Raw genomic sequence first — 22998 nt, 5'->3', positions numbered from 1 at the left:
CATGCAGGTCAGCTCGGAGACCGACTTCCATGCTTGGTTGCCGTCTTTGAAGTCCCCCCAGGAAACTGAATGCCAGAGAGTCCTCCAGCTCACATCAGCCCTGGCCACACCTGTCCTACAAAAGGAGGTGGCATTTGACTACACTTTTCCCTTCTCCACGCCCCAGCCCAACCCCTGGGCTGCCTTTCAAACAGCCAACATCCTGTAAAGAGTCCAGAAATACTTCAGCTGACATTCAAAGGTGCATTGTCATTCAAATAGAAGTGCAGACATTCATTCCCTTGGACAGTCTCGGGAAATTATAATACAGATGAAACATCTCGGAAAGGTGGCAACAGGCTTTTGTCTGAGGGGACATCTCTATACCAGGGACTCTCCAATCTCAACTCCAGAGCCGTGTGCCCGTCACGGGAGGACGTCCTGTCCCCAGGCTCCCTGGCCTCCGACCTTGAACATCCTGATTGCACACATCTCTCCTGCACATTCTCCGTCTCTCCACTTCTTTGGGGAGTCCCTGCATGTCTCTGTGCTTCTGTCCCTTCCTATCTTTCTCTGTCCGTCTCTCTCTGTCTGTCCGTCTCTCTCTCACACACACCAGAATAAGCAATCCCTTTGCTTACACACATCCTTCACCTCCCAGTCACTTTCTTCATGAACAAGGAAGGCAACTGAAAATTCAGGAAACCGATCAAACTGGTCACTTCAGTATCCATCACTACCCACCCAGAGGAGGGGACGACAGCGGATGACAGAGCCCTTCTGACATCTCGTGGCAAAGCTCTGGACTGCCTCCTCCCCCTGGCTCCATCCGGCAGCTGAGCTCCCCAGGCCCCTCTCAACCCAGGCCAAGCTGCCCCTGTCCTTGGTCCTGAGTCAAGTGACAGTGGATGGGAGTAAATTAGCAGCCGTAAAAGTTCCCCTGCTCCCATAACACATGTGTGTGTACACACGCACATGCACACGTGTACACACCCATGCTTGTGCATGCACACACACACCTGGGCACATAGTTGCCTGAGTGGATGTGGCAACTACTGGTGGAATGAATGGGTTGAGTCGAGATAATAATTAGGTTCCCTGCTCAGTGCTACATGAGTGCATCAATCTGTCTATTCTCTCATTGGATCCTGTATTTGGCAGATGGAGAAACTGACCTTAGTGACTCAGTTTGCCCAAGATCACTCGGCTGCTAAGAGGTACAGCTGGGATTCGAACCAGGATCCCTCTGCCTGCGAAACCAGTGCTCCGTCCAAAGGAGAACGTCTAGGCAAGGTCGCCAGAGGAAGGCCGACTTTACATGGAGAGAGTCTTAGTCATGGTCTAGGACTCATGTGTCGAGACCACAAGCAGGGAGAGCATGTCACCGTCAAGTCTAAGAGTGAAGTGAAGCCCCGATGGGGAGGAAGGTAGTCGTTCCAAACACAGGCATGTCCAGAGCACAGAGCGTGTGGTGCAAGTGCTAAGCTGGGGCCAGAGACTCGAAACTCCACATGCTCCGGGGGCACACCCGGGGAGCAGAGGGACGGTGAGAGGAACGGCCAGGCTGCACAACCCCCACGCTCGTCTGGGGCCTCGTAGGGCCCAGCTCTGCCTGGCATCCACAGGGGCCACCCAGCTGAGCTGCTCAGTGCCCAGGCCCTCCAGAACAGGAGAGCACTCAGGATGCCAGTTGGGGCAAAAAGCCCCACCTCCCTGCCTGGGTCTTTCTGGGTCTTCTTGGCCCGCCCAGGGCCCCTCTGGAATCAGTGTCAGAAGCTGGGCCCGTTGTAGCTTTCACTGTCCCCCGTTCCGGGGAAACAATACACAGGGTACGAAGCAGCGCCCCCTTCGGTACCTGGAGCAGACAGTGCTAGCTGATGACAGCATTCTCGGCGAGCCGACCGCCTCCGCACAGTGGTCTCGCCAAACCGCCCCAACCGGTGGGAACTGGCCCGTGAATCGAAAGCTGGGTCCCCCACCATGTGCCAGCCCCTCCCTCGTTCTGTCTGTCTGTCAGTGGGTTAAAAAGAGTCTATGACAAAAATGGTGACACGCTGGAAGGCTGTGAGTGGCTGGTGACGAACAGCGTGGGACGGCACTCCCGTCGTGTCCGGCGTGGCGACCCAGCACCTGGCTCCAGGCCTGCGGGGGACGCACCTGGGAAGCAGCAGTGGACCAGAGGGTCGGTGAGTGACCGACTGCAAAGTGCTGTAATGTCCGTGGTTGTCGCCCATGCCAGTTGGTCTCTTCTCCCCACCTCTTCTCCGGTCAAGGAGAACCCCGGAGCCCTGACTGAAAGGACGTTTGCAGGGACTGTCCTCCCTCGTGATGCTGCTGCTCCACGGGGAGGACTCAGCTGAGGCCGGGCCCACACTGATGCCCACCGCTTTGGTTCTGTTCTAGGCCACGGGTGTTCATGTGCCCACTCTACCAGGCCTCTCACCTACTCCATCTCACCTCACTCTCCCAGAGCCACGCGACGGGATCACGATCCCTCCCCCAACACGGAGGACACGGAGACCGGCAGGGATTTCAGAAGGAGCCATCGGGACGGGAAACCCTGCGTGCCCACGTCAACCCTGCTCCCCGGCCTCTTCCCACGAGCTCTGCCCCGGACACAGCAGCCTGGTTCCTGGGGCCCTCGCTCAGCACATGACAATGATGCATGCGTGGTGGCGGGGAGACAGGGGTCACCGGCTACATCTGAGTCCAGGGGTCTTTCAGTTATTCAGGGGGATTCCCAGCTCCTCATCCTCCCGCGCCCCAGGATCGCTCCACCTCAAGGAAGTCCAGCCGTAGCATCAGACGTGCTGTGTGAGTGGCCACGGCAGGAGGGGACAGAGGAAGAAACACAGCGGTTCCACTGGCCCCAGTGGGTCCCCACGCTCTTCTCGGGACGGAGCACAGACGGCAGAAGAAGGAACGTGGCTTTGCACGAGAGGCCCAGGGGGAAGAGCCACCACGCACGTCCACCCGGCAAGCCGGTGGACGCTCGGGGGCTCAGAGCTTCGAAGGGGCCGAGTTGCTGCTGCGGCAGGTCTCTGCCTGCTCCCCATCCTGCTGGCACCAGATGCCACGCGTCCCCTACGCCAAGCCGGGGACGTTCCGGAGTGAACCAGGCTGCCGCCTTGAATGGACGTGGGGTGGGGCTTAGCGATAGCGGGGTGTCCCGGGTCCCAAAGGCTGGACGAGGCAAATGAGTTCCACAGCCACCGTGAGCGAAGGCTTTTATAAACAGAACCTAATTGTATTACCTCCAAGTCCTGAAGCTTATTGCCCTGCTTAATGATGTATCACATTATTTATAGGTGGCACCACGAGACTTCCATTGATTTAATGCACTTCCTTAAAGACCGTCATTGTCACAGCTGTAAAACAGGGATTCCCAGACAACTCAATGATGTCCCTGCGCCCATAAATGCCCCGTGCCCTGGGCAGGTGCACACAGGTGGCAGGAGGGTGCCAGGCTCCCAGAAGGAAAGGGTCTGGGAGTGTCAAATGCAGGTGGACCGGGTCCACCCAGTTGGGGATGAGAGCAGCACAATACGCGTCGGACAGGGAGTGTGCTCCCCACTCCGCCTGGGCCCTGCCGGGTGGGGTGGGGCTGCGCACCTCTGAGCAAGCTTCCTCCTCCCTCTGGGCCTCAGCTTTCCCAGCGATGACACTGGGGTCCCGTGCCCAGTGAGACCGGCAAGGTCCCTGCTGGCCCCACAGTCTGCGGTTTGACGAGCCCTGGTTGAGCCCTCTGACGAAGGTACAGGCCTGTTTTGAACATCGCTCCTTAACCTTTCCGGCAATCCAGAGCCTTCCTCTTTAAATCAACTGATAATAAGAGTAACGGTGGTAACAGGAAGCAAACCTCGCCCTGTTACTGCTTAGCTCTGTGTCTGTGGGCGCTGGACTTGGCCTACCTGTGACTCTTTTGCTCACCTGTGAAATGGGGGCATGACTACCGGGACCTAATCATGCCTGTGATACTTCTATCTTGCTCAAAATACTATTATGTACCCCACTTCCCCTTAAGGGGGGAGGCAGAGAAGAATAATGACCTAAGAGCCCACGTCACAGGAAGGGAATCCGAGGTGGGGGTGGCGGAGACTGGCCCCCACCTGTTTGGGAAATCCCAGCTGTGGTACTAGCTGAGCGCAAGGGGAATAAGATCTGGTGACCTCCCTGGAGAAAAGTCCCCCCTTGGGAAAGGCTTGAAACCGCCCCTCCCCCAGACCTGCGGCGATTGCCCCCACAGGAACCTGGGCTCTTCTTGGGTTCCCCAGGAAGCCTGGCGAGGAGGTGTCCCCTCCCCCCACCCTCCCCCAGCTGTTTCCAGGAGCGAGAGTGGGAGCCGGGGCCTGCAGCAGGTCCGAGTTCTGGAGCCCTGAACACCACCTGGGGGCTTGGACGACGCCGACTGAAAGACGCTGAGAAATCCCCTCACGGCCCCTCATTCCGTGCAGGGTGAAATGAAGCCCAGAGAGTGGCCGGGACCTGCCTGGGGCCTCACCGTGTACACCAGCAGAGCCAGCACTGCGCTCCCGGGGCTCCCCCGGGGCTCCCCCGGCCGCCACCTCCAGGGCGCGCCAGGCTTACCTTTCTGGTACTGGAGCCACAGCTGCTGCTGAGCCTTCTTGCTGGGGAAGTGGATGGCGCAGGTGAGCTCGGAGCCGTACAGGGCCTCCGCGATGTAGTGCGAGCCATAGTGCTGCATGAAGGTCAGCAGCTCCTCCCGGCTGCTCTCCTTGGTCAGGATCTTGAGGACGTTGGTGAAACCTGGACGGGAGGAGCAGGGGAAGGCGGTCAGAGTGTGGAGGCTGGGGGCTCTTCCCAGCGTTAGCCTGATGGCCACACGGGGACAAACATGAACAGCATCCCTCACTGACACGGCAAAGGTCGCTCTGTCTGGTGGAACCACAAGACACTGATCGAGAGGGAACCGACAGCAGAGGAAGGCCTAAGGCTTGGTGACCTTGATCACAGGGACCTGAAAGTCTAAGCGGATGTCTACGGGCAACGAACATGTATTGGGCACACCGCTAAACATTTCACCTGCTTTCTGTAATGTAACCTTAGTGTCAACTCTGCAACCCAGCACAACCCCCGTAGTGTAGATGAGCAAGTCAGAGCTGAGAGACTGTAAGCGAACATGCCTCGTCCTCCAGCCGGGGTAGCTAGGATTCCAGCCCCTTCTGCTGTCACTCCAAAGTGCGTGCCCTTTCCAGTGCACCCAGTAATCCAGGGCTTGAGCCGTCCAGGCTGCAGCCCGGGGCAGCCCCGGCCAGGCTCAGCAGATGCTCGGCATCCTCTTATCTGATCCCTGGCTTTGCTCCCTGCAACGCCACCTCCCTTTCTGTCTGAGCCATGGCCTCGCTACACAATCACATGTTCTCTTTCTGCTGCCCTGCTGACCTCAGCCCTTTGCCAAAGAGACCCAAGTGCTCAGTGCCCAGCATGGCCCGCAGGGCAAACATCCACGAGCACTTTTCTTCTCCCTCCTTCCTCTGCAGCCAGGATACCAAGCTCTTCTTCCCGGAGCCCTAAGACCTTCCTGGGCTCCTCCTGCTTCTGGATAAAGCCAATGACCTTTTCTGAGCATTCCAGGCCTCCAAGGTCATCTCCCAGGTGCCGCCTGCATCAGGTTGTCATTTTCTTATTTCTCCCGAATATGACATCGGATTTCTACCATCCTGTCTTCATTACTATCCTTCATCTTACACACAGCCCCCACCACCACCACCACCCACCTGAAATAGCCTCCCTACTTCCCGCCTGTGCTTCGAGGCCCTGGGAAGTCGCCCTCCCCTAAGAAAGCTCCCACACCATCCTGGCCAGGGTACCTAGTCTCTGCACCTGGGAAACGGGAGCTCTGACCCTGGGCCTCCGGTCTGCGCGTGCGTCCTTCCCACCGCACCCCGACCAGGCACACAGCAGCCACTGCAGGCACCCAATCACCACGATTCCAAGAACAACCAACTCCAGGCCACATCAAAGTGAACTGTAAACGGGCAAGCTCCTTCCAGTGTTAAAAATGAGCTCCAATTTGCCAACGTTTGATCTACAAGGAGGTTCTCGGGAGCCTCGGTATTGATTAATTAAAGCAGATCCCCCTTTGTTCCACTAGGAACACCACGGTCTGATTCAAAAGTGCGGCGGGAGGGTGTGGGTGGGGGGGGACACAGAACCGGGCTCCACCAACCTGTTCACTCCGGTGCCCGGTGATTAATACTGCGGCGTTAATGAAGACATGGCGTCTGGCAAGTAATTAATAACATCACGGAGATGCCCGTGGCTGTGTCCAGGCAGACAAAACTGCAGTCAAAGCCTTGCTCTGCCGGCTGTGCCACTCACCAGCTGGGTGACCTCGGGCAGACCGCCTACCCTCTCTGACCCTCAGTTTCCTTCTCCAGAAAACAGTGGAATGAAAGCAAGCCTTCCTTGCAAGACTGACGTAAGTCCTAAGACTGAAAATGTTAAAACGTCCTGGCCGACGTCAGCAACCATCACTCTCTGTACTTCTCAGAGGTCAAGTCCTCCGATTCCCAGGCCACACGAGTAACAGGTTGCTCGTGAACGAAGTGACTCTGAGGAAGGAAAGCTAAGGATCGGGCCGGGGTTTCTGGGACAATAACCCAGGGCAGAGCTGTCGGTAAGGGCCAGGGTAGACAACCCGGGGTCAGGCCCCAGACTTCCAAAGTCCTTCACCCACTCCTTGCTTTTCAATTTTCATTTATAGGTATTTTTTTTTTTATTCCATCATCAAACATGAGCACCAGCGCGTACTAATCCTGTTACAGAGAATCCAGGATCATAGGGCCCCGACCCTACGCACAGTCTCACACCTGTGGGTGAGACAGGATTCAGATATGAATCGAGACCTCGCCCGTGCTTTACTACAGGTAGTCGCCCACAGGGGACCTCTGGAGTTATTCTGAGGGGAACGGAGAATGGGGGAGGTGTTGATGAGAACTCTGGGCAGGGTCCCAAGGGCAAGGGTCAGGGCACAGCGTGTGCAAAGTCACAGAGGCACGACAGGACAGGTCTCCTTTGGAGAACTACAAATGATCGCCATCAGCTCGGGCTCCGGGTTCACGCGGGTAAGCGTGGGCAATGCATGTGTGGGAGGAGGCTGGTACGTGTTCTTGTTGTACAGAAGACGAGCAGGCAAAGAAACCAGCCAGGAGGGGAGACCACAGGACTCAGTGCCTGAGAACTCACAACCCACAGACTGGAAATATCTCAAGAACATAAATATGACATACGCCATCTTTCACCCCCCACCCCATTCATCCCTCCACCCCCTGCTCAGATACTCATTCCTCCAGGAAGCCTTCCCGACTTCCCAGGATGGACGGTCCCCTCTTCTGCGCCATGGCTGGTCCAGTATTGTGCTGACCCGACTGTAGTAAAGATGTCACTGTCTGCCCGCCTGTCCCAGTGCCAGCCCAGGGCCCGACACCCCAGCTCCTTGGGGACCCGTGCTGAATTACGCCAGCCCCCTGGCCACCCGGGGGCAGCCCTCACCTGCTGAGAGTGTGATGGTGCTGAGCTTCACACGGTACAGGTTGCTCCGGACCCGCCACTGCTGCACCATGGGGTAGCCCATGGCCTCATTGTACCTGATGTCTCCTGGGGGAGGGAAGAAGAAGGCCACGTGAGCTAGTGTTTGGAGCTGGCTTCACATACCCTGCCCTGCAGCCCTGGGCGCTGGGTGATGCCCACCCGCTCGCAACAGGCAGAGGCTGGGCCTCGGAGCGCGGGCTCTCGCCGGGGCTGCCGGGGCTGACAACTTTCTCTAGCCCCCAGCTCCAGACACTTCTGGCCTCGGATTGCAGCCCCACCCGCCTTAATCTTGGCCCAGCAGCTTGTAAGGCCCTTACCCTGTGAACAAGAACGGCTTTAGGGTCTCATCTGACCCTGCTGGCAACTTGCCATAGGAAACTAGACATCTCAGCGCCTCAGTTTCCCCATGTGATACTGCTGCTACCTACACTGACTCACTCCATGGACACGTTGAGAGACTCAAGGAAGGGAACGGGAAATGCTGTACGTGAGGACCAGGGTCACTGCCTTCACAGGACAGCAGCGGAGCGGAGCCGCTGTGACGGGACCATGTGAAAAGCTGACACAGACCCTGTCTGACCCTCTGTGTTTGCTGACTCCCATGTAGACCAGTTTCCCACCACAGAAACAGGGGATGGTCGCAGGTGTCAAGCAAAATGAACATGCACATAAAAGTTACCATTTCAAGTAAGAGTGAGAAACATTCGATGAGCAAAGCTAAACATGTTTTTAAAAACTGGAGTTTTGCCCGGCCGGTGTGGCCCTGTTTGTTGAGCATCCTCCCACGCACCGGGAGGTTGCCGGATGGATTCCGGGCCAGGGCACATACCAGGTTGCAGGTTCGATCCCCGGCAGGGGGCGTGAAGGAGGCAGCTGATTGATGTTTCTCTCTCTTTGATGTTTCTGTCTCTCTCTCCCCTCTCCCTTCCTCTCTCTCCAAAATCAATTTGGAAAAATAAAAAACAAAAACAAAAAACTTCGGTTTCTCAGTACTTTGACTAGATTAAAAGCTCCACATGGGGGGTACGCAGCATTTTGCAAACTTCTTTGACCACTGAAGCCCTTTCCTACAGATAATCTACTGGAACTCACGCTCCACGGAACACATTTTGGGGAAACAAAAGTATAGACAAAAAAATACATGCAAACACACGCACAAAACGCAGCAGAATGTTAGCCAGTGGTTCACGTGGGGTGGTGGGTGTGGAAAAGATGCTTGTTTCCTAATTTACATTCATCTCCACTTTCTAAATGCCCTCCTCTGAGCATTTCAAACTCTCTTTTTTATCATCAGGGAAGAAATGCACGGATACGGCCAGGTGCTTCGGCAGTTATCACTGTTGTCGTGTATCCTCTGCAGACACAACTCCGACCCTCCCCTCTGCCCCCCGGTGAGGAGGCGCTTCAAGAGAGATTTGATGCCGAGATTAAAATGAGAATCTCAATGGGACAAGTGATCTCTGCAGTATTAAAGTTGTCCGTTACTGTCAACTGGTTTTCCCCCCCTCTTTAGCCTTTTCAAAAATGATATAATTTTTCAGAGCCTTTCTTTCATTTTAAAGTAAAATATTCATGATCCCCAAAGGGACGTCCACTGGAGTGAGGCTGTTTGGTTATAAATGTGTGTGCTGCCCTCTCCTTCCTCTGCTGAGACCAGAGGGGCCCTTCCCCGGGAGAGGGGGGCAGACGTCAGCGCAGGCTGTTGACACAGCTCATCCACTTGGTAGCATGATGTCCAAAAGGAAAAAACAAAAATACTTCTGGTTATCACGCCATCCCTGGGCCACCCCCAGAAGGGGTCATCACTCCATCCCTCCCCTGCCCCAACCCTGGTCCTTTCTGGATCCCAACATGGAACAGGGCGCTCGGGTGGGGTGTCAGCTTCTTGGGGTTGACGCTGCGGTCTGTATCTCCCCCTTCGGCAGAGCCTAGGACAGAGCCTGACGCCCAGCAGGCTCTCGGTACAGAGCGGCTTCCCGGCTCGCGCACACTCACGGACCCCTGTTCTCCCTCCACCCCTGACCCATCTCACCCACTATCCTGGGCCCTCACGGGGTAGGATAAAGCTCTGGGGTGGGGAGAAGGTATTCTTTCCTGCTGGTTAAAAAAAAATGAACTCTTGAAATGTAGCAGTTCTATTATTAAGACACTTCCAAAGATCCCCGAATCAACACAAATAATCCTAAAAATTCAAACCACTCCCGTGGAACCACAGTGTGCCAAGCACTTTACATCCATGCTCTCCAGTTCTCACCACAATCCTGAAAAATAATGATCATGCCCCGTTTTTCAGGAGAAACCGAGGCTCAGGGAGGGGCACTGCCCAAGGACACGCAACAGTCCCTGCCAGCGCCAGGTCCTTTCCATTACAGCACAGCACCCTCCCCATGGACCATGGTGATGGGCCTTTATCAGGTGGTGAGCTCCCCATCACTGGAGGTATGCAAGAGGGATAATCACTCAGCAGGGATAGGGTAGACCTGACTTCCTAGTCAGTAAGGAGGAGTAGACTAGAAGCCCTTTACAGTCCATGTCAGCTCTGAAATGCTGTGATCTTATGAAAAATGAACACTTAGGAATGCATAGCAGTATTAGACACATTTTACAAAACATTTTTACATCCGTGATTCCCTGTGACCTACATCTGGGCTCTCCTTGAAGTAGGACAGGTCAGGGAGGGGATGGAGCACAGTGGATACAGCATCAGCTCTGGAGTGAAGACCAACTGAGCTCCAATCCTGACTCGACTTTGGACTCGCCATGCGGCCTCGGACAAGTTAAATGACTTCTTTAATCAGTTTAAAAGGGGTCGCCAGCGCCCTGACGGGGTTGCAGGATTAACACATGTGCGGTGCCTGGCCCCCAGGAGACTCTCAGCACATGGGGTTCTCCCGGGTCTGAGACTAGATGGCTGGCACGAGGTTGCTGACAGCTTGCAAGTGTTCGAGGAGAATGCAACCTAAATGTCATGTTTCAGGACTTCCCTGGGGGACAGTGTCCCTCTCAGCGAGATGGCTCTGTCATCCCTCAGGCTGACCATTCTCCCTCCCGGGCAGTGGTTGAGATAACCAACTACTGCAGCAAAAAGGAAGATTCAGGGCCGTCCCACCTTAGGAGCGTCCCCAAGACAAGGGGAGGAGAGGAACAGGGAGAAGGCGGTGAAGAGCAGAAAGGCATCATGGGATGGGGCAGAAACATGGAGCCTTGGGAGAGGCTGCGAAAGACTGTTTCTCACTTAGGGAGAGAGAGCTGCAGAGTGGAGTGAAAAGGGCAGACGACCCAGAGTTCTAGTCCCAGCAGATTTGCTGTGTGACCTTGGGCTGGTCCCTTCACCTCTCTGAGTCGGGAAAAATAATACCCACTCCACAGGCTAGCTCAGCACTGATGTTCAAAAACAAGCTGGGTAACTGAAATGCCTTCAAGTGAGAGAGGCTCTGATTGGAGAGGGGAGGGGCCCACTGATTTTGTTTTAGAATGATTTAAAAATGAACCTCATAAAATAATCCAGACACAGACAAATACTCCCCGATCTTACATGCAGAATCTAAAAAAGCTGAACTAAAAGCAGAGAGTAGAATGGTTTGGGGGTGGGGAAGGGGGGATGTTAGTCAAAGGGTATGAAGGTCCAGGTATGCAGATGGATACGTCTGGAGCTCGAACAGACAGCGTGGTGACTGCCGCTGATGAGATTCTGCATACGCTTGAGATTTGCTGAGACAGTCGGACTGGCCTGGACTCAGAGTCCGGAGTCTCGGGCAAGCCGCTAGTTCTGCACAGCACAGAGTAGGAGCCCAAAAAGGGCAGGTCACTTTTGCACCTGTCCCTCGCGAGTGGGGAGGCCTGGCGGGCCTGATGTGCACCTGGAGACCAGGTGTGTAGTCAGGGAGACTGGGGAGGGGTCCGCTTGTGTCTTACCCGTGAGCAGCTGGAGGTTCGGGAGGGGCTCGGACAGGACCCCCCGGCACTGCTCCTCCACCGGCAGTGGGATCACCAACAGCCCGTCGGCCAGCTGGGGGAAGTCCTTGATGAAGTTGTTCTCCCTGTGGAGAGGAGCAGAGAGACTGCCAGGCGAGGAACTGGACCTGCTGGGGCTGCGGGGTGGGGGCAGGAGGCCTGTCGTCCAAACGGGATTCAGGAGCGGGTAGGGGCGTTGCCACTCCGTCACCGGTCCCGGAATGCCCGCTCTGAGAACACGGTGCTAATCACAGGCTCCAGAATCCAGCGGGCTGGAGCCCTAACCCTGACCCACCGCTGAGTAGCTGTGCAGTGTTGAGCAAGCAACTGGTCCCCTTACAACCGCGGTTTCCTTGTCTGTATGGTGAGACCTCCAGGTGGTTATAAACACTTAATGAGCTGAAGCTGCCAATGGCTTAGGACAGCCTGAGGCCCTATAAACTGTACATTTGGCTGCTAAACGTCCCCTTGCATAAGCAGTGGCGATGGTGAACCAGGCTGTGCGGGAGCGGGGAACAGTGGGGAGTGCTTGAGGAAGAAGGGGGTGAGGTTAAGCCGGAGAAAGAAAGGCTTGAATGAATGGTGTTTGTTCAGGCAGAAGAACCCTAATAGATCTTCTGGGTCAGGAGCAGGACCATGACTCGCTCAACAACAACCAACAGATCGTACTCAAACCCAGGTCTCCCGACTCCCAGGCTAGTAACGCTTCTGCCCTAGCTGTTCAGGTGGCTCTGTCCCTTACCTGTAGGGAGGGATACAGAAGACAGATCTCTGGATGACCTCAGGTTACTGAACCCTAAACAAAGGTAATCTAAAGGGGCGGGGGTCAGTAATAGTGCATCAGAGGGAGCTTTACTCCTCACGACAACAGACCTGTCTGAAAACAGAACAGCCGGTCAACAGAGGTGGTACACTTCCTGTTCCCGGGAGTACACAAGCAGGACACTTGGTAGCCCCGTGGCATGGATGGCATCGAGGGCGTTTCTGGATTAAAATCTGACGTTTGAGATCCTCAGAGTTAGAGACACTGCTAATGATGTGGAGAGGAGGAGACGAGGGAGGAGGAGGGGAGGCTTACCCCTTTGTGTAGCCTCGAACGAGACTCAGACAGAGGAGAACAGAAACCTGTGAGCCAGAGCAATGCCTCTGAAGCCTGGAGCTCAAGCTGTTGGGTGGGCTGGGTGACCTTTCTGTCTGCACCCCACATCCCTGCGTGCCCCACCCCAGGCACCTGTAATGCTCCCCATCTGTCCACGTATTTAGTGAACGCCTTCTCCACCCATGAGCCCAGAAATGGAGACAATATTCCCAACTCGACATCACCAGCCTCTTCATTACCATCATTAACACTGTCATTTCTGACAACTTATTTGTTGAATTCTTATAATTTGCCGGGATCCAGCTATGCACTTTACATTAGTTTTATCACTGAATCTTCCTCTGCACAATAGTGGTCACCTTCACGTCATGGGTGAGGGTCCGAGGCTCAAGGTAAGAGGCAGCAGAGCTGGAGGGAACCCAGGCCAGTCTGACTGCAAACCTGCAGAGGCGAGGGCTGGTCCTGGCGCTGTCTGCCGGGCATGCGTGTGCAGGACGGCGAGTTTCTAGGTCCACGCGTGTACATGTCAGTGTGCTGTTTGTGTGCCTGTGTGTGTGTGCCCTGCCGACCTATGCCTGTGGGTGCTGAGATCATGCCACCTGCCTAGGTGTATGTTTGTTGTCAGACTTTGCTTTTCCTGCAAAGCCGTGTCCTCATTTCAAATCTTCTCTGGCAATATTTTTAAAATACAGGAGGGGAGACAGAGACCTCCTCTCCACCCCGAGTCCCTCTCCTCCAACCCCCTGCCTCCAGCTACACCAGGCTTCACGCTCTGAGCAAATCCAGCCGCAAAGGGCCAAGGGAGGCAGCGCAGTGGGCAACCTCAGGGTGGCTGGGGGCCTGGCTCCTGATGCTCCTCCGGGAGGAAGGTTCCCCCTGAGCTTCCCGGAAGCAGGGAGGGTCTTGAGGAAACAGTGGAGAAAGAGGGAGACGATGGAAGGGCAGGAATGTGCAGGCCAGTGCGGAAGGCTGGGGGAGGAAGGAGGAAGCTGAGTGATAAGACAGCAACACAAAGACCTAGGAGCGTCCCTCTGGACTGGGCCCCTCCGCGGTACCTGGGCAGTGGCAGTCCTGTGAGGCCTCTGCCAGCAGAGGGCGCCCAGGGCCTTCGCATCCATCAGCTCTCTTGGGAGGCAAAACAGGGATGGGGACCTCAGCCCAGGGGAAAGTTCCTGGGGGCTGAGAACCCAGTGGGAACCAGGACAGCAACTTCAGAATCCACCCATCTGGGAAAGGCGCCAAAGAGGCTGGCAGGGTGCTGGCTGAAACTCGGCAGGAAACCAAACTGATCTTCTCAGAGCTTATGAGTGAGAGTGTGTGTGTATGTGAGTGTGAGTGTGTGTGTATGTGTGTGTGTAATGTGTGTGAGAGTGTGTGTATGTGAGTGAGAGTGTGTGTGGTGTGTGCACGTGTGTGTGTGTGAGTGATGTGTGTGCATGTGTGTGTGTGTGCGTGATGTATGTGTGCGTGTGTGTGTGTGAGAGTGTGTGTGTGTGTGTGGTAAAAACTACCAGGCAACTAACTAACCCTAATATAGGAAGACAGGAAGGAGAATGAGTAACATTTATTGATGGATCCTATTTGTTGATCACCGGCTGTGTTCAAGGCAGTTCAAGGCCAAGATATGTACGTGTGTCCTTTTAACCACACGAGCACTCTGAGATAGCTACTGTTTTATTCCCATTTCGTAGATTAAGAGATGCCTGATCAGAGAGGTTAAGGAACTGTCCGAGCGAGGCCCGCTGCTCGGAAACGGTGGCAGCCTGGGCCACGCTGCGGGCAGGCTCCCAGCTCCGGTCTGCCCTGGGAGACACACCCTCTGCGAACCAATCTGGAGCCGGGCTCTCGGTGCCGGGATGACCTAAGGCCAGGCAGTTGTCCTGCTCACGGTCAGAGCAGTCAGAGTGGACTGAGCTTGTGTGCCCATGGGTGTGTCTGCACGCACGTGTGTGTGTGCGTGTGTGTGAGCATAAACGGACACTGAGTTTCAAATAGCAACGGCGCTGCTGTTCCTTTGGATAAGCATTTCCTCTAAATATCTATAAAAACAGTTCCTTCTTGGTTGCATCATATGGAAAAAATGCATCGAATTTTTAAAATAGGTCCTGGGTCCCATGGATACGACAACTCTGAGAGTGACAGGCCTAATTCATCCAAATTGTTGTTGTTAATCCTCACCTGAGGATATTTTTTCCACTGATTTTTAGAGAGAGTGAAAGGAGGGAGGGGAAGGAGGGAGGGAGAAAGAGAGAAACAATGATGTGAGTGAGACACATTAATTGGTTGGTTGCCTCCCGCAGGTGCCCCAACCGGGCCAGGGATTGAACCTACAACCCAGGTACGTGCCCTTGACTGAGAATCAAACCTGAGACCCACAGGCCAATGCTCGAACTACTGAGCAACCGACCAGGGATAATTTGGGGTCTCCCTTGTTCCAGGGACAGTTCTGCCCACTAGGGAGACAGCACGGGGAGTCGGGAGGGGCCTCCCACGCTCTGTACGAGGTTTCTGGGCCTTCACATCCCAGCCCCTGCTCCCCCCACCTTCCTTCAGGAGCATGGCCCCCTCCCCGCCCACTCCAGTCCAGCGGCACTAATGGGCCAACCACACCTGCTGCCTGCGGACCAGCATGCTGAGGTTTGGCCCCTCTCGGGAAAGCGCCTGCCCCTCCCCGTACCCGCCCCCCCCCCCATCATTCGGACCACACGCCACTGCTCGGCCTGAGCGGCCTTGCTGCCGGCTCTCCTGTAGCTCTCTGAGCATCTTGCTGATTTCTTCCACGAGGAAATTCACAGTTCCTAACCGCAGATGGGCTCACGGGGACCTTCTCTGACCCCCAGCTCTTCCGCTGGACCCTGACTCCCCACAGCAGCAGGACTGCGCCTGGCCCACCGCAGCCACACCCGCCCCGCCCCCCACACCTGCCACTGTTGAACTGCGCACCAAGCGGACGCTCCATGGACATTTGCTGAGGAGACCAAGGGAGCAAACCCAGAGGCGCACGGCGTGTGGTCTGACCTACATCTTTGATAGAGTCCTGTCTAAGGTCGTAGCCCAGGCTCCAGCATGCTTCAGGGTCCAGGGGACGCTGGGGATTGTCTGAAACTCCAGCTCTCCCCAGAAGTTTAAAAACCTACTTTCTTCCTCTAACTTCTTTTTTTGTTGTTTTGTTTTAATGGTTTTACTGCTATTTTAGAGAGAGAGGAAGGGAGAGAGAGAGAAGCATCGATGTGAGAAGCATCAATCAGCTTCCTCCTGCACGCCCCCACTGGGGATCGAGCCCGAAACCTGGGCATGTGCCCTGACCGGGAATCAAACCAGGACCTCTCAGTCCCTGGGACGACGCTCCATCCACTGAGCCACACCGGCCGGGCTCTTCCTCTAACTTCTTACGTGCGTAGGCACTCCGGCCCCCACGGAGCTCAGGTAGGGCCAGGACCCTCCTGAGTTAGCGGGGTCCAGATGGGAGCGGTGATCTCTCTAAGCCAGGCTGGTCAGGCCTCCCACTCCTGGGGTGCACGTGAGCACGGCTGTGCACTCACGCCAGGGTGCAGGTACAGAGCATGGGGGGGCTGAGGGATGCCAGCAGGAAGCAAGAGGCGCTTTGAGGGAAACACCTCTTCACCCCGGCCCGTGTGGCTCAGCGGTGAGGGATCAGCCAGAGCACCCGTGCCTGTCACGGGCTCAATTCCGGTCACAGGCACGTACCTCAGTTGCAGTTCGGTCCCCAGCCCTGGCTGGGGTCGTGCAGGAGGCAACCACTCAGTGTGTCCCTCTCACATCGATGTTTCTCTCTCCCTCCCTCCCTCCCTCCCTCTCTATCTGACGATAAATGGACAAATGTCCTCGAGTGAGTATTTAAAAAACAAAAACACCTCTCCCATGAAAACATGCCATTTCCCCCGGCTGGATTCGATCTTCCCTGACACCTTTCTCTCATGCATCTTGTCTCTGAATGAATCCCGGAGGCAGCTTGGGATCCGGTAGTAGCAAGGTCACGGTCTCAGAAGTCACACAGACTTGGATCCAAATTCTGGCCGCGTGACCTTAGGGAGGTCATTTCTGTTTTACAAGTCTTAGTGATTGTATCTGGAAAAAGGGCATAATGAGTTGAATGTCAGAAATTTCGGAGGAGGATTCATGTAACGTTATCTTTGATATTTGTTCCTTTTCCCGAATCCCATACTAGATTCTGAATCTCGAGAGCCTCGGAGAGCCCAGCCCAGTGCCTGCTCAGGGAAGACCGCTCCTCAGCGCCTGCCGGGTTTCCCGTGGAGGTAAGGGGCCAGCCTCTTCATGCTCCCCGCCCCCTGCACACGACCTCTAAGTGGCACCGACCTGCAGAGCATTTCCAGGGAAGATGGAGCTTGTCGGTTTCCCTCCCCTCAGCCCTGCCAACAGCAATCACAAGCCAGGGAAACTGGACTCCAAAGCCACCCCCACTGCCCCCCCACCCCCCTCCGGTTTTCCCTGGCCCCCTGTTAAGAATATGTGTGAGTGTTTTGGATACATTAATACACAGCCACCAGCAGGCAAAGCCCATCACCCCTCAGTTCTGGGGAAATTAGCATTTAAATTGAGGTATTTCAGGGAAGTAAATCATCCCAGAGAAATCAGAGCTGTCTGCATCCTTTTCTTAAATGGAAGGCAGGCTAGGAGCTTTGGCCTGGGAGCTGCTGAATGTGCAGGGAGGGGTCCCCTCTCCCTGGCTCCCCTAGGCTGCCCAAAGCCACTTAAAAGGTTGGCATCAAACTCTCCACGCCAATGCAGACACCTCCCTGGTTTAAACTGTGCTCCATCCCTGCCCCCCAACTAAACGTGAGCCTTTCTGCCAAGTGGGGGAGGAGACTCTGGCGCAGATGTCATTTCCTTTGTGCTGAAGCGGTGGGGAGACCTGTTCTGAGGGTGGCTTTGTCACTGCCTGGCTGGGCGGTCGGGACAGCTACCTGGGCGGGGGAGAAGGCTGGAATAAATACAGTACTGACTTCTCTGAAGACCCGGTGAAAAGGCAGTGGGCTAGATTATGTCCATTCTGTAGGCACAGGAGACTCTAGGGTCTGGTAGTAGTTAAACCAAGCTCACCCTCCAGCTTTGACTGGACAGTTAGAAAGTCCATTCTTATGGGATCTGCCGCTCAGTTATGAGTCTTCGTTGGAGTTCTCTGGTCAAGCACCCCAGACCTCGTTATTCTTCATTCAGCCTTTCCCCCGTTCATCCATCCGACAGATCGTTACTCGTATGTGCTGGGCATTGGGAACACAATACAGCATGGACACTCCCGTCCTCAGGTTGCCATGGCCTGGCAGGGTGTGTACCAATGCCCCCTATGTGTGCACAGGTGTGCAAGGTGGATGTGGTTTTGAAAACATTAAGGTGAGGCATTTTCCATTCCCCATAGGTCATATCCTCCATGGCACCCCACCTGCTGAATCAAAGGCACTCCCGCCTTAGGTAAAGAAGCAGATACCACCTGGAAGGAGGGGGGTCATCGCTCAGCTTTGCATCTCAAAGCTGACTCTGGAGTTTCTCGAGCTAGGTAGTAGTTTTGAAAGTCAGCCAGGGCTGGTGGTGAGACTGCATTTCACAGCAGAGCCAAGCCTGGCTGACTCCAGCGTAGTCTTATTTCAATGTACAGATGGTGTGGGCTGCAGCCTCGGGGACTTCCCGCCGGGGAGGAGGAGGGAGGAGGGAGAAAGCTCCTCCTCTGGCCACGAGTGCAGGGTGGGGCGGGATTGCTCAGGGGAGAAGGCCTGAGAGTCAATGACCTTCTTCCTTGGCTTTGGGAAGTCAATGTCCCCTCCCCACTCACCCCAACCTTGAGGGTACTGTCAGCAAATTCCGAAGACCCTAACAAGGGTTAGGGGGGAATCCCAGGGCAGGTGAGCAGGAACAGTGGGGCTTGCTCCCCCAGATCAGGTTAGAGTCTGGGGGTTTGGGGTCCCATTATCTAACAAGCCAAGGGCAGCTCCAGTGCGTGGGAGCAGCAGGTGAGCAAGAAGCCAGAAAATACCGCCCCGCCCCAGTCCTGCACCCACAGGGCAGAGACTCCCTGGCATATCCCCTGCTCACGGAGATGGGGATGGGAAAGGGGACAGACATTAGAACAAGGGGCTTAGAGTGTGAGGTCCTTGTGACGGTGGGCTTTGACAGTGGGTTCTGACATGTGGTCCCTCTCAAAAGACTGCCCGAGACCACCCATATCACAGTGGATGACAACACAAGGGTCCAGAGCCAAGCTCAAAGGAGAAATCACAGAGTGACCACCAGCAAGGACCCAGTAGACCATGCCTGCGCCAACCTTGCCCCATCAGCACCCACCTGTGCCCTGAGGACAGTGGCGGGGGGGCAGGGAGACTGTCAGGTAAGGGAAAGAGGGGGCGGCTGGTGGGGAGTCGAACTTTGAATGGCTAAATAGTTACCCTGCAGAGGATATTCTGTATCCTTAACTGGCAAGTTGCAATACTTTTTTGAATGGCTTGAAGGAAAGATTATGTCAGCTACAGAAAGCTCAGATGACTACAGTGTTTTTGCATAATGGAGTTATAATGGAAATGTGTTTGAAGTCTTTACTTACTAAACAGAAGGTTACAGGCCAGAGTGACAGAGCTGAAGGTTCATAAGGGAGGTTAACAATCAAGGGGAACTTCACATAGACCAGGGAGACCCGGAAGGCCCCCTGGAGGAGGTGAATCTTGACAGACTGGAAGGGGCTTCCAGGGAAGGTCAGGGAAGGGAGGTGTGGTGGGATTTTGCATGCATGGGGGGCGGGGAGAGAAGAGAGTACACTCACATCACACAGAGCTAAGAGTTAAGGTGTACGAGCTTTGAGTAACAGGCAAAGAGGTTGCAGAGGAGCAGGTAGGGATGAGATAGTATGAATCCACTAAGCAATACAGAGACTTGGGGGCTGTATTCTGAAGACAAGGAGACCCGCTGCAGGGTTGTAAGCAAGAGAACGACACAGTCCGACAGGAGCGTTAGGAGGACCGCCTGGACGCGGGGTGGCGGCTGGGCTGGGACAGGAGCTCGGCTGCAGGAATGGAGCCCTGCTCTGAGCTTGGCAGCAACCCGGGGAAGACATCATGGAGCAGGTGTGTGACCGAATACAGGACAGGCACAGATTTGAGACTCAGGGAGGGGAACCTGCAGGGCTACTCCTCAGTTGTACGTGGTGGAGAGTAGAAAAAGGAGTCATTGGGTACACCGGCCAGGGATGACCCCAGAAGCCCATCTCCCCCAGATCCCCTATCGCTAAGCGCAGAGCCCTCTGGGCACCCTTGTTCTCATTGACCATGGCCTGAGAACAGACCAGTGTGCCTTGGCCCGTCCTAAAAATCCTTGCCTGCTTTCTGCTTCCACCTCCCTCAGCCCACCTGAGTGCCACCTCCGTGTGTGAGACTTGCAGAAAGACAGCCAGGGCTTGAAAACAGCCCCCAGCGGCTCATGAGGGCTCAACCACAGCCAGGTGGAGCCGCAGGGCCGGTCTCTTCCTGGGAAGAATGCAGCTCATGATCCCCACCTTCGGGCTGTTTCAAGGATCACAGATGTGAAGTTGCTTCACTGGACGGTGGCCCACACGCAGGGGGCTGTTCTCATCTCAGCCAATGCTCACGGAAAGGGCGGGGAGGAGACAGAGGCAGGGCAGAGGAGTGACTCATTTAAAGGGTCCTGGGTTTGCAGGACCAGGACCGGCTACCCAACCATATTCTTGATTCCCGACCCAGAGCCGCCTCCGCTGCGTGTTCTCCAAGGTTAGCAAGAATGACCGCTGCACCGGCCAGACCCCATCTGAACTGGGACTCCTTCAAAGCAGGGGCTGAGGCTGACCCTTCCTCGCCACTTCCTCGGAGCCCCCTTGGGGGCCTCACAGATGGACCTCATGGTGACACCTTCTCCAGGAAGCTGTCCTCTGAGCTCTTTCTTGGGCAGAAATGCCACTTTGCTTCCGTAGCACTTGACTTTGGCTCTGATCTCAAGATCGCCGGAGTCAGCCAGGTACGGTTGTTCTCTACAGGTACCTCCAGGCTGGATTCTGATGCTCTCAGTGCAGGGATCTCGCGGACTCCCCTCTGAGCCTGCCTCCTCCACACCCGGATTCCAGGACCACTGGCCCTTTCCCAGGGAGCACACAGCAGCCTGTGGTGGACTCCCCGCATCCAGTCTTCCCCTGCAATTCCTTTACCCTCCCGCCTCCAGAGTCACTGTCTAAAATGAGGGTCCTGACTCAGACAGGTCATTGGCTCCGTGTGTGAGTGTCCCACGGCTGCCGTAACAAATCACTTAAACCTTAGTGGCTCACAGCAGCATAAACGCGTTGCCTCGCGGTTCTGTAGGTCAGACCTCTGACTTGGGGATCTGGGCTAAAATCAAGGTGTCCGTCCGCAGGGCTGCCTGCTTTCTGGAGGCTCTCGGGGAGGGTTCCCTTCCTTGCCTTCCCCAACTTTCCCACACCCCTGGGCTCCGTCTTCAAAGATGCCCAGTCCTCCTGTTAGCACAGCACTGCGACCTCTCTCGCCTCCCTCTTGTACTTGAAGGATCTTCGGGGTTACCTGCACAATCCAGGGCGATCTCCATCTCAGTGTCAGGGGAATAGCAACTTATTTCCACCGGTACGCTTCGTCACCCTTTGCCGTGTAAGGTCACTTATTCATAGGATTCAGGGATTGAAACGTGGACGTCTTAGGCACCCTTAGGTTGCTTGCCAAGCTCACGTTTAGTTCTTTTCCTTTTTCAGGAGGGTTTAGTTGATGCCCATCCCTTCACATGGCAGCCCGAGGCCCCTCCTCTGGGCTGCAGTGGCCGTCCTGCCGAGTCCTGGCATTTCACCCCGACTGCTGTGCTCGCTCGCTCACGGCCTCCGTCGGGGGACCAGTGGCAAGGACCGTGTCTGGTCACTCAGTGCTGCACACCCAGCCCCGGCCCCGGGCTTGAAGCGCACACTGGGGGCCCAGTAAATGCTTATTCGGTGAATGAATGAATGAATGAATGAATGAATGCCTCTGAGCTGAATGGCAGCGGAGGGGGGACCATCTGCTCAGCTGCAGTCCTGCGGGCTCCCTCCTGTGGAGCCTGGGTCTCCACCTCCCTTCCCCCCTGTCCCTTTCTCCCCAGACATCCCGTGCACAATGACAGCATTGTTTCTAAAGGCAGCGTCTGTTGGATGTTGACAATGGGCTCGGGTTATTCTCAGGGCTCCGCACACATCTCGTTTCACACTCACAACGACCCTGCCTGGTAAGTACTCTCAGACTAATTTTTTTCAAAGCAAGGGTGCAGAAGTACAAAGAGGTCAAGTGCACAGAACAAGTAAGCGGGACCTTGAAAAGTCTAACTCCACGTTCTTGAAAACCAGGCAAACACACGCCAGGGATGTTGCATTTTGCCCCTCGATGAAATGCTGAAAAGTAAAGGTTGACTCATTGAGAATACCAGTGGCACTAGAATGTTCCAGACGGACGCCCTCCCTAATGACAGTCGCTGCTCTTTATTGAAGCCACGCCACGTGCGGCTGCACAGGCATTCTCTTCCCCACGTCCTGCTCCACACAGACTGCCTGCACCCCCCAGAATGTGTACGTCGAAGCCTAATCCTCAGCGTGGTAGCGTGTGGAGGTGGGGCCTGTGGGAGGTGCCGACAGAAGACCCCCGAGAACTCCCTGTGCCTTCCACCACGGAGGACACCCCTGAGAACCGGGAAGCACCTGTCACCAGACACGGAGTCTTCTGTGCCTTGATCGCGACGCCCCTCCTCCAGAACCGTGAGAACTAAATGTCTGTTGTTGAAGCCGATGGTGTTCTATTACAGCAGCCCAGACAGACGAAGACCCTTCTCAACACTCTGTGAGTTAGGTATCGTGAGGAAACTGGGGCTTCGAGAGGGGACGTCACTGTCCTAGGGTCACGTACAAGGACATCAGGGCTGTCGAGTCCCACCTCCCCAACCGTGCTCACCCCTGTCTTTCTCCTGCCCTGCCTTCGCTCATATGATGCCGTGCATGAACACACACTCACACACACACACGCACACGCACACGCACAGTGACGCCGGTTGCCCGTGGCGCGTGTCTTCCCTCTCTAAATGCAAAACATCTTTCACCGGTGGCACCTGAAGTCACTTAAGCATTCCAGGCACGGGCGTTACCAACTCCTGCCCGGGGAATTGTGGCTCCTGGAACTGAAAGAAATTGCAGGCTGGAGAAACGTTGTCTCGTCCACAGCCCCTTGGCCCTCCAGCTCCTGGCCCGTGTGTATCAGCCCAGGGCTCAGTCACAACCCCGGGGAGAAGCAGGGCTGTTGTCGCCAGGGCCTCTGTAGCAGCTCGCTCAACTCTGCTCTGTTGTCCTCACCGGAGGGTATGTTTATTGATTTTTTTTTTTTTTTTATCCTCACCTGAGGACATTTTTCCATTTTTTT

At 55.5% G+C, this 22998-nt stretch overlaps 1 protein-coding gene across 3 annotated transcripts in view; it reads right to left on the bottom strand.

Moving 5' to 3' along the window:
- Window positions 1-22998, bottom strand: part of ASTN2 (astrotactin 2) — an 855221-nt gene that overhangs the window by 238674 nt on the left and 593549 nt on the right. For all 3 annotated transcript variants that reach the window (XM_036261816.1, XM_036261817.1, XM_036261818.1), the window contains 3 exons: window positions 11449-11573; window positions 7495-7599; window positions 4567-4746 (listed from right to left, as the gene is read on the bottom strand). In XM_036261816.1, the coding sequence (XP_036117709.1) occupies window positions 4567-4746; window positions 7495-7599; window positions 11449-11573 (410 nt within the window). The remainder of the gene's footprint in view (window positions 1-4566; window positions 4747-7494; window positions 7600-11448; window positions 11574-22998) is intronic.

Source organism: Molossus molossus, unplaced genomic scaffold (genome assembly GCF_014108415.1).
Source record: "Molossus molossus isolate mMolMol1 unplaced genomic scaffold, mMolMol1.p scaffold_m16_p_14, whole genome shotgun sequence".
Classification (NCBI taxonomy): Eukaryota; Metazoa; Chordata; class Mammalia; order Chiroptera; family Molossidae; genus Molossus; species Molossus molossus.
Note: the sequence above shows the minus strand (reverse complement) of the source record. Positions and strands in the feature narration are given on the sequence as shown.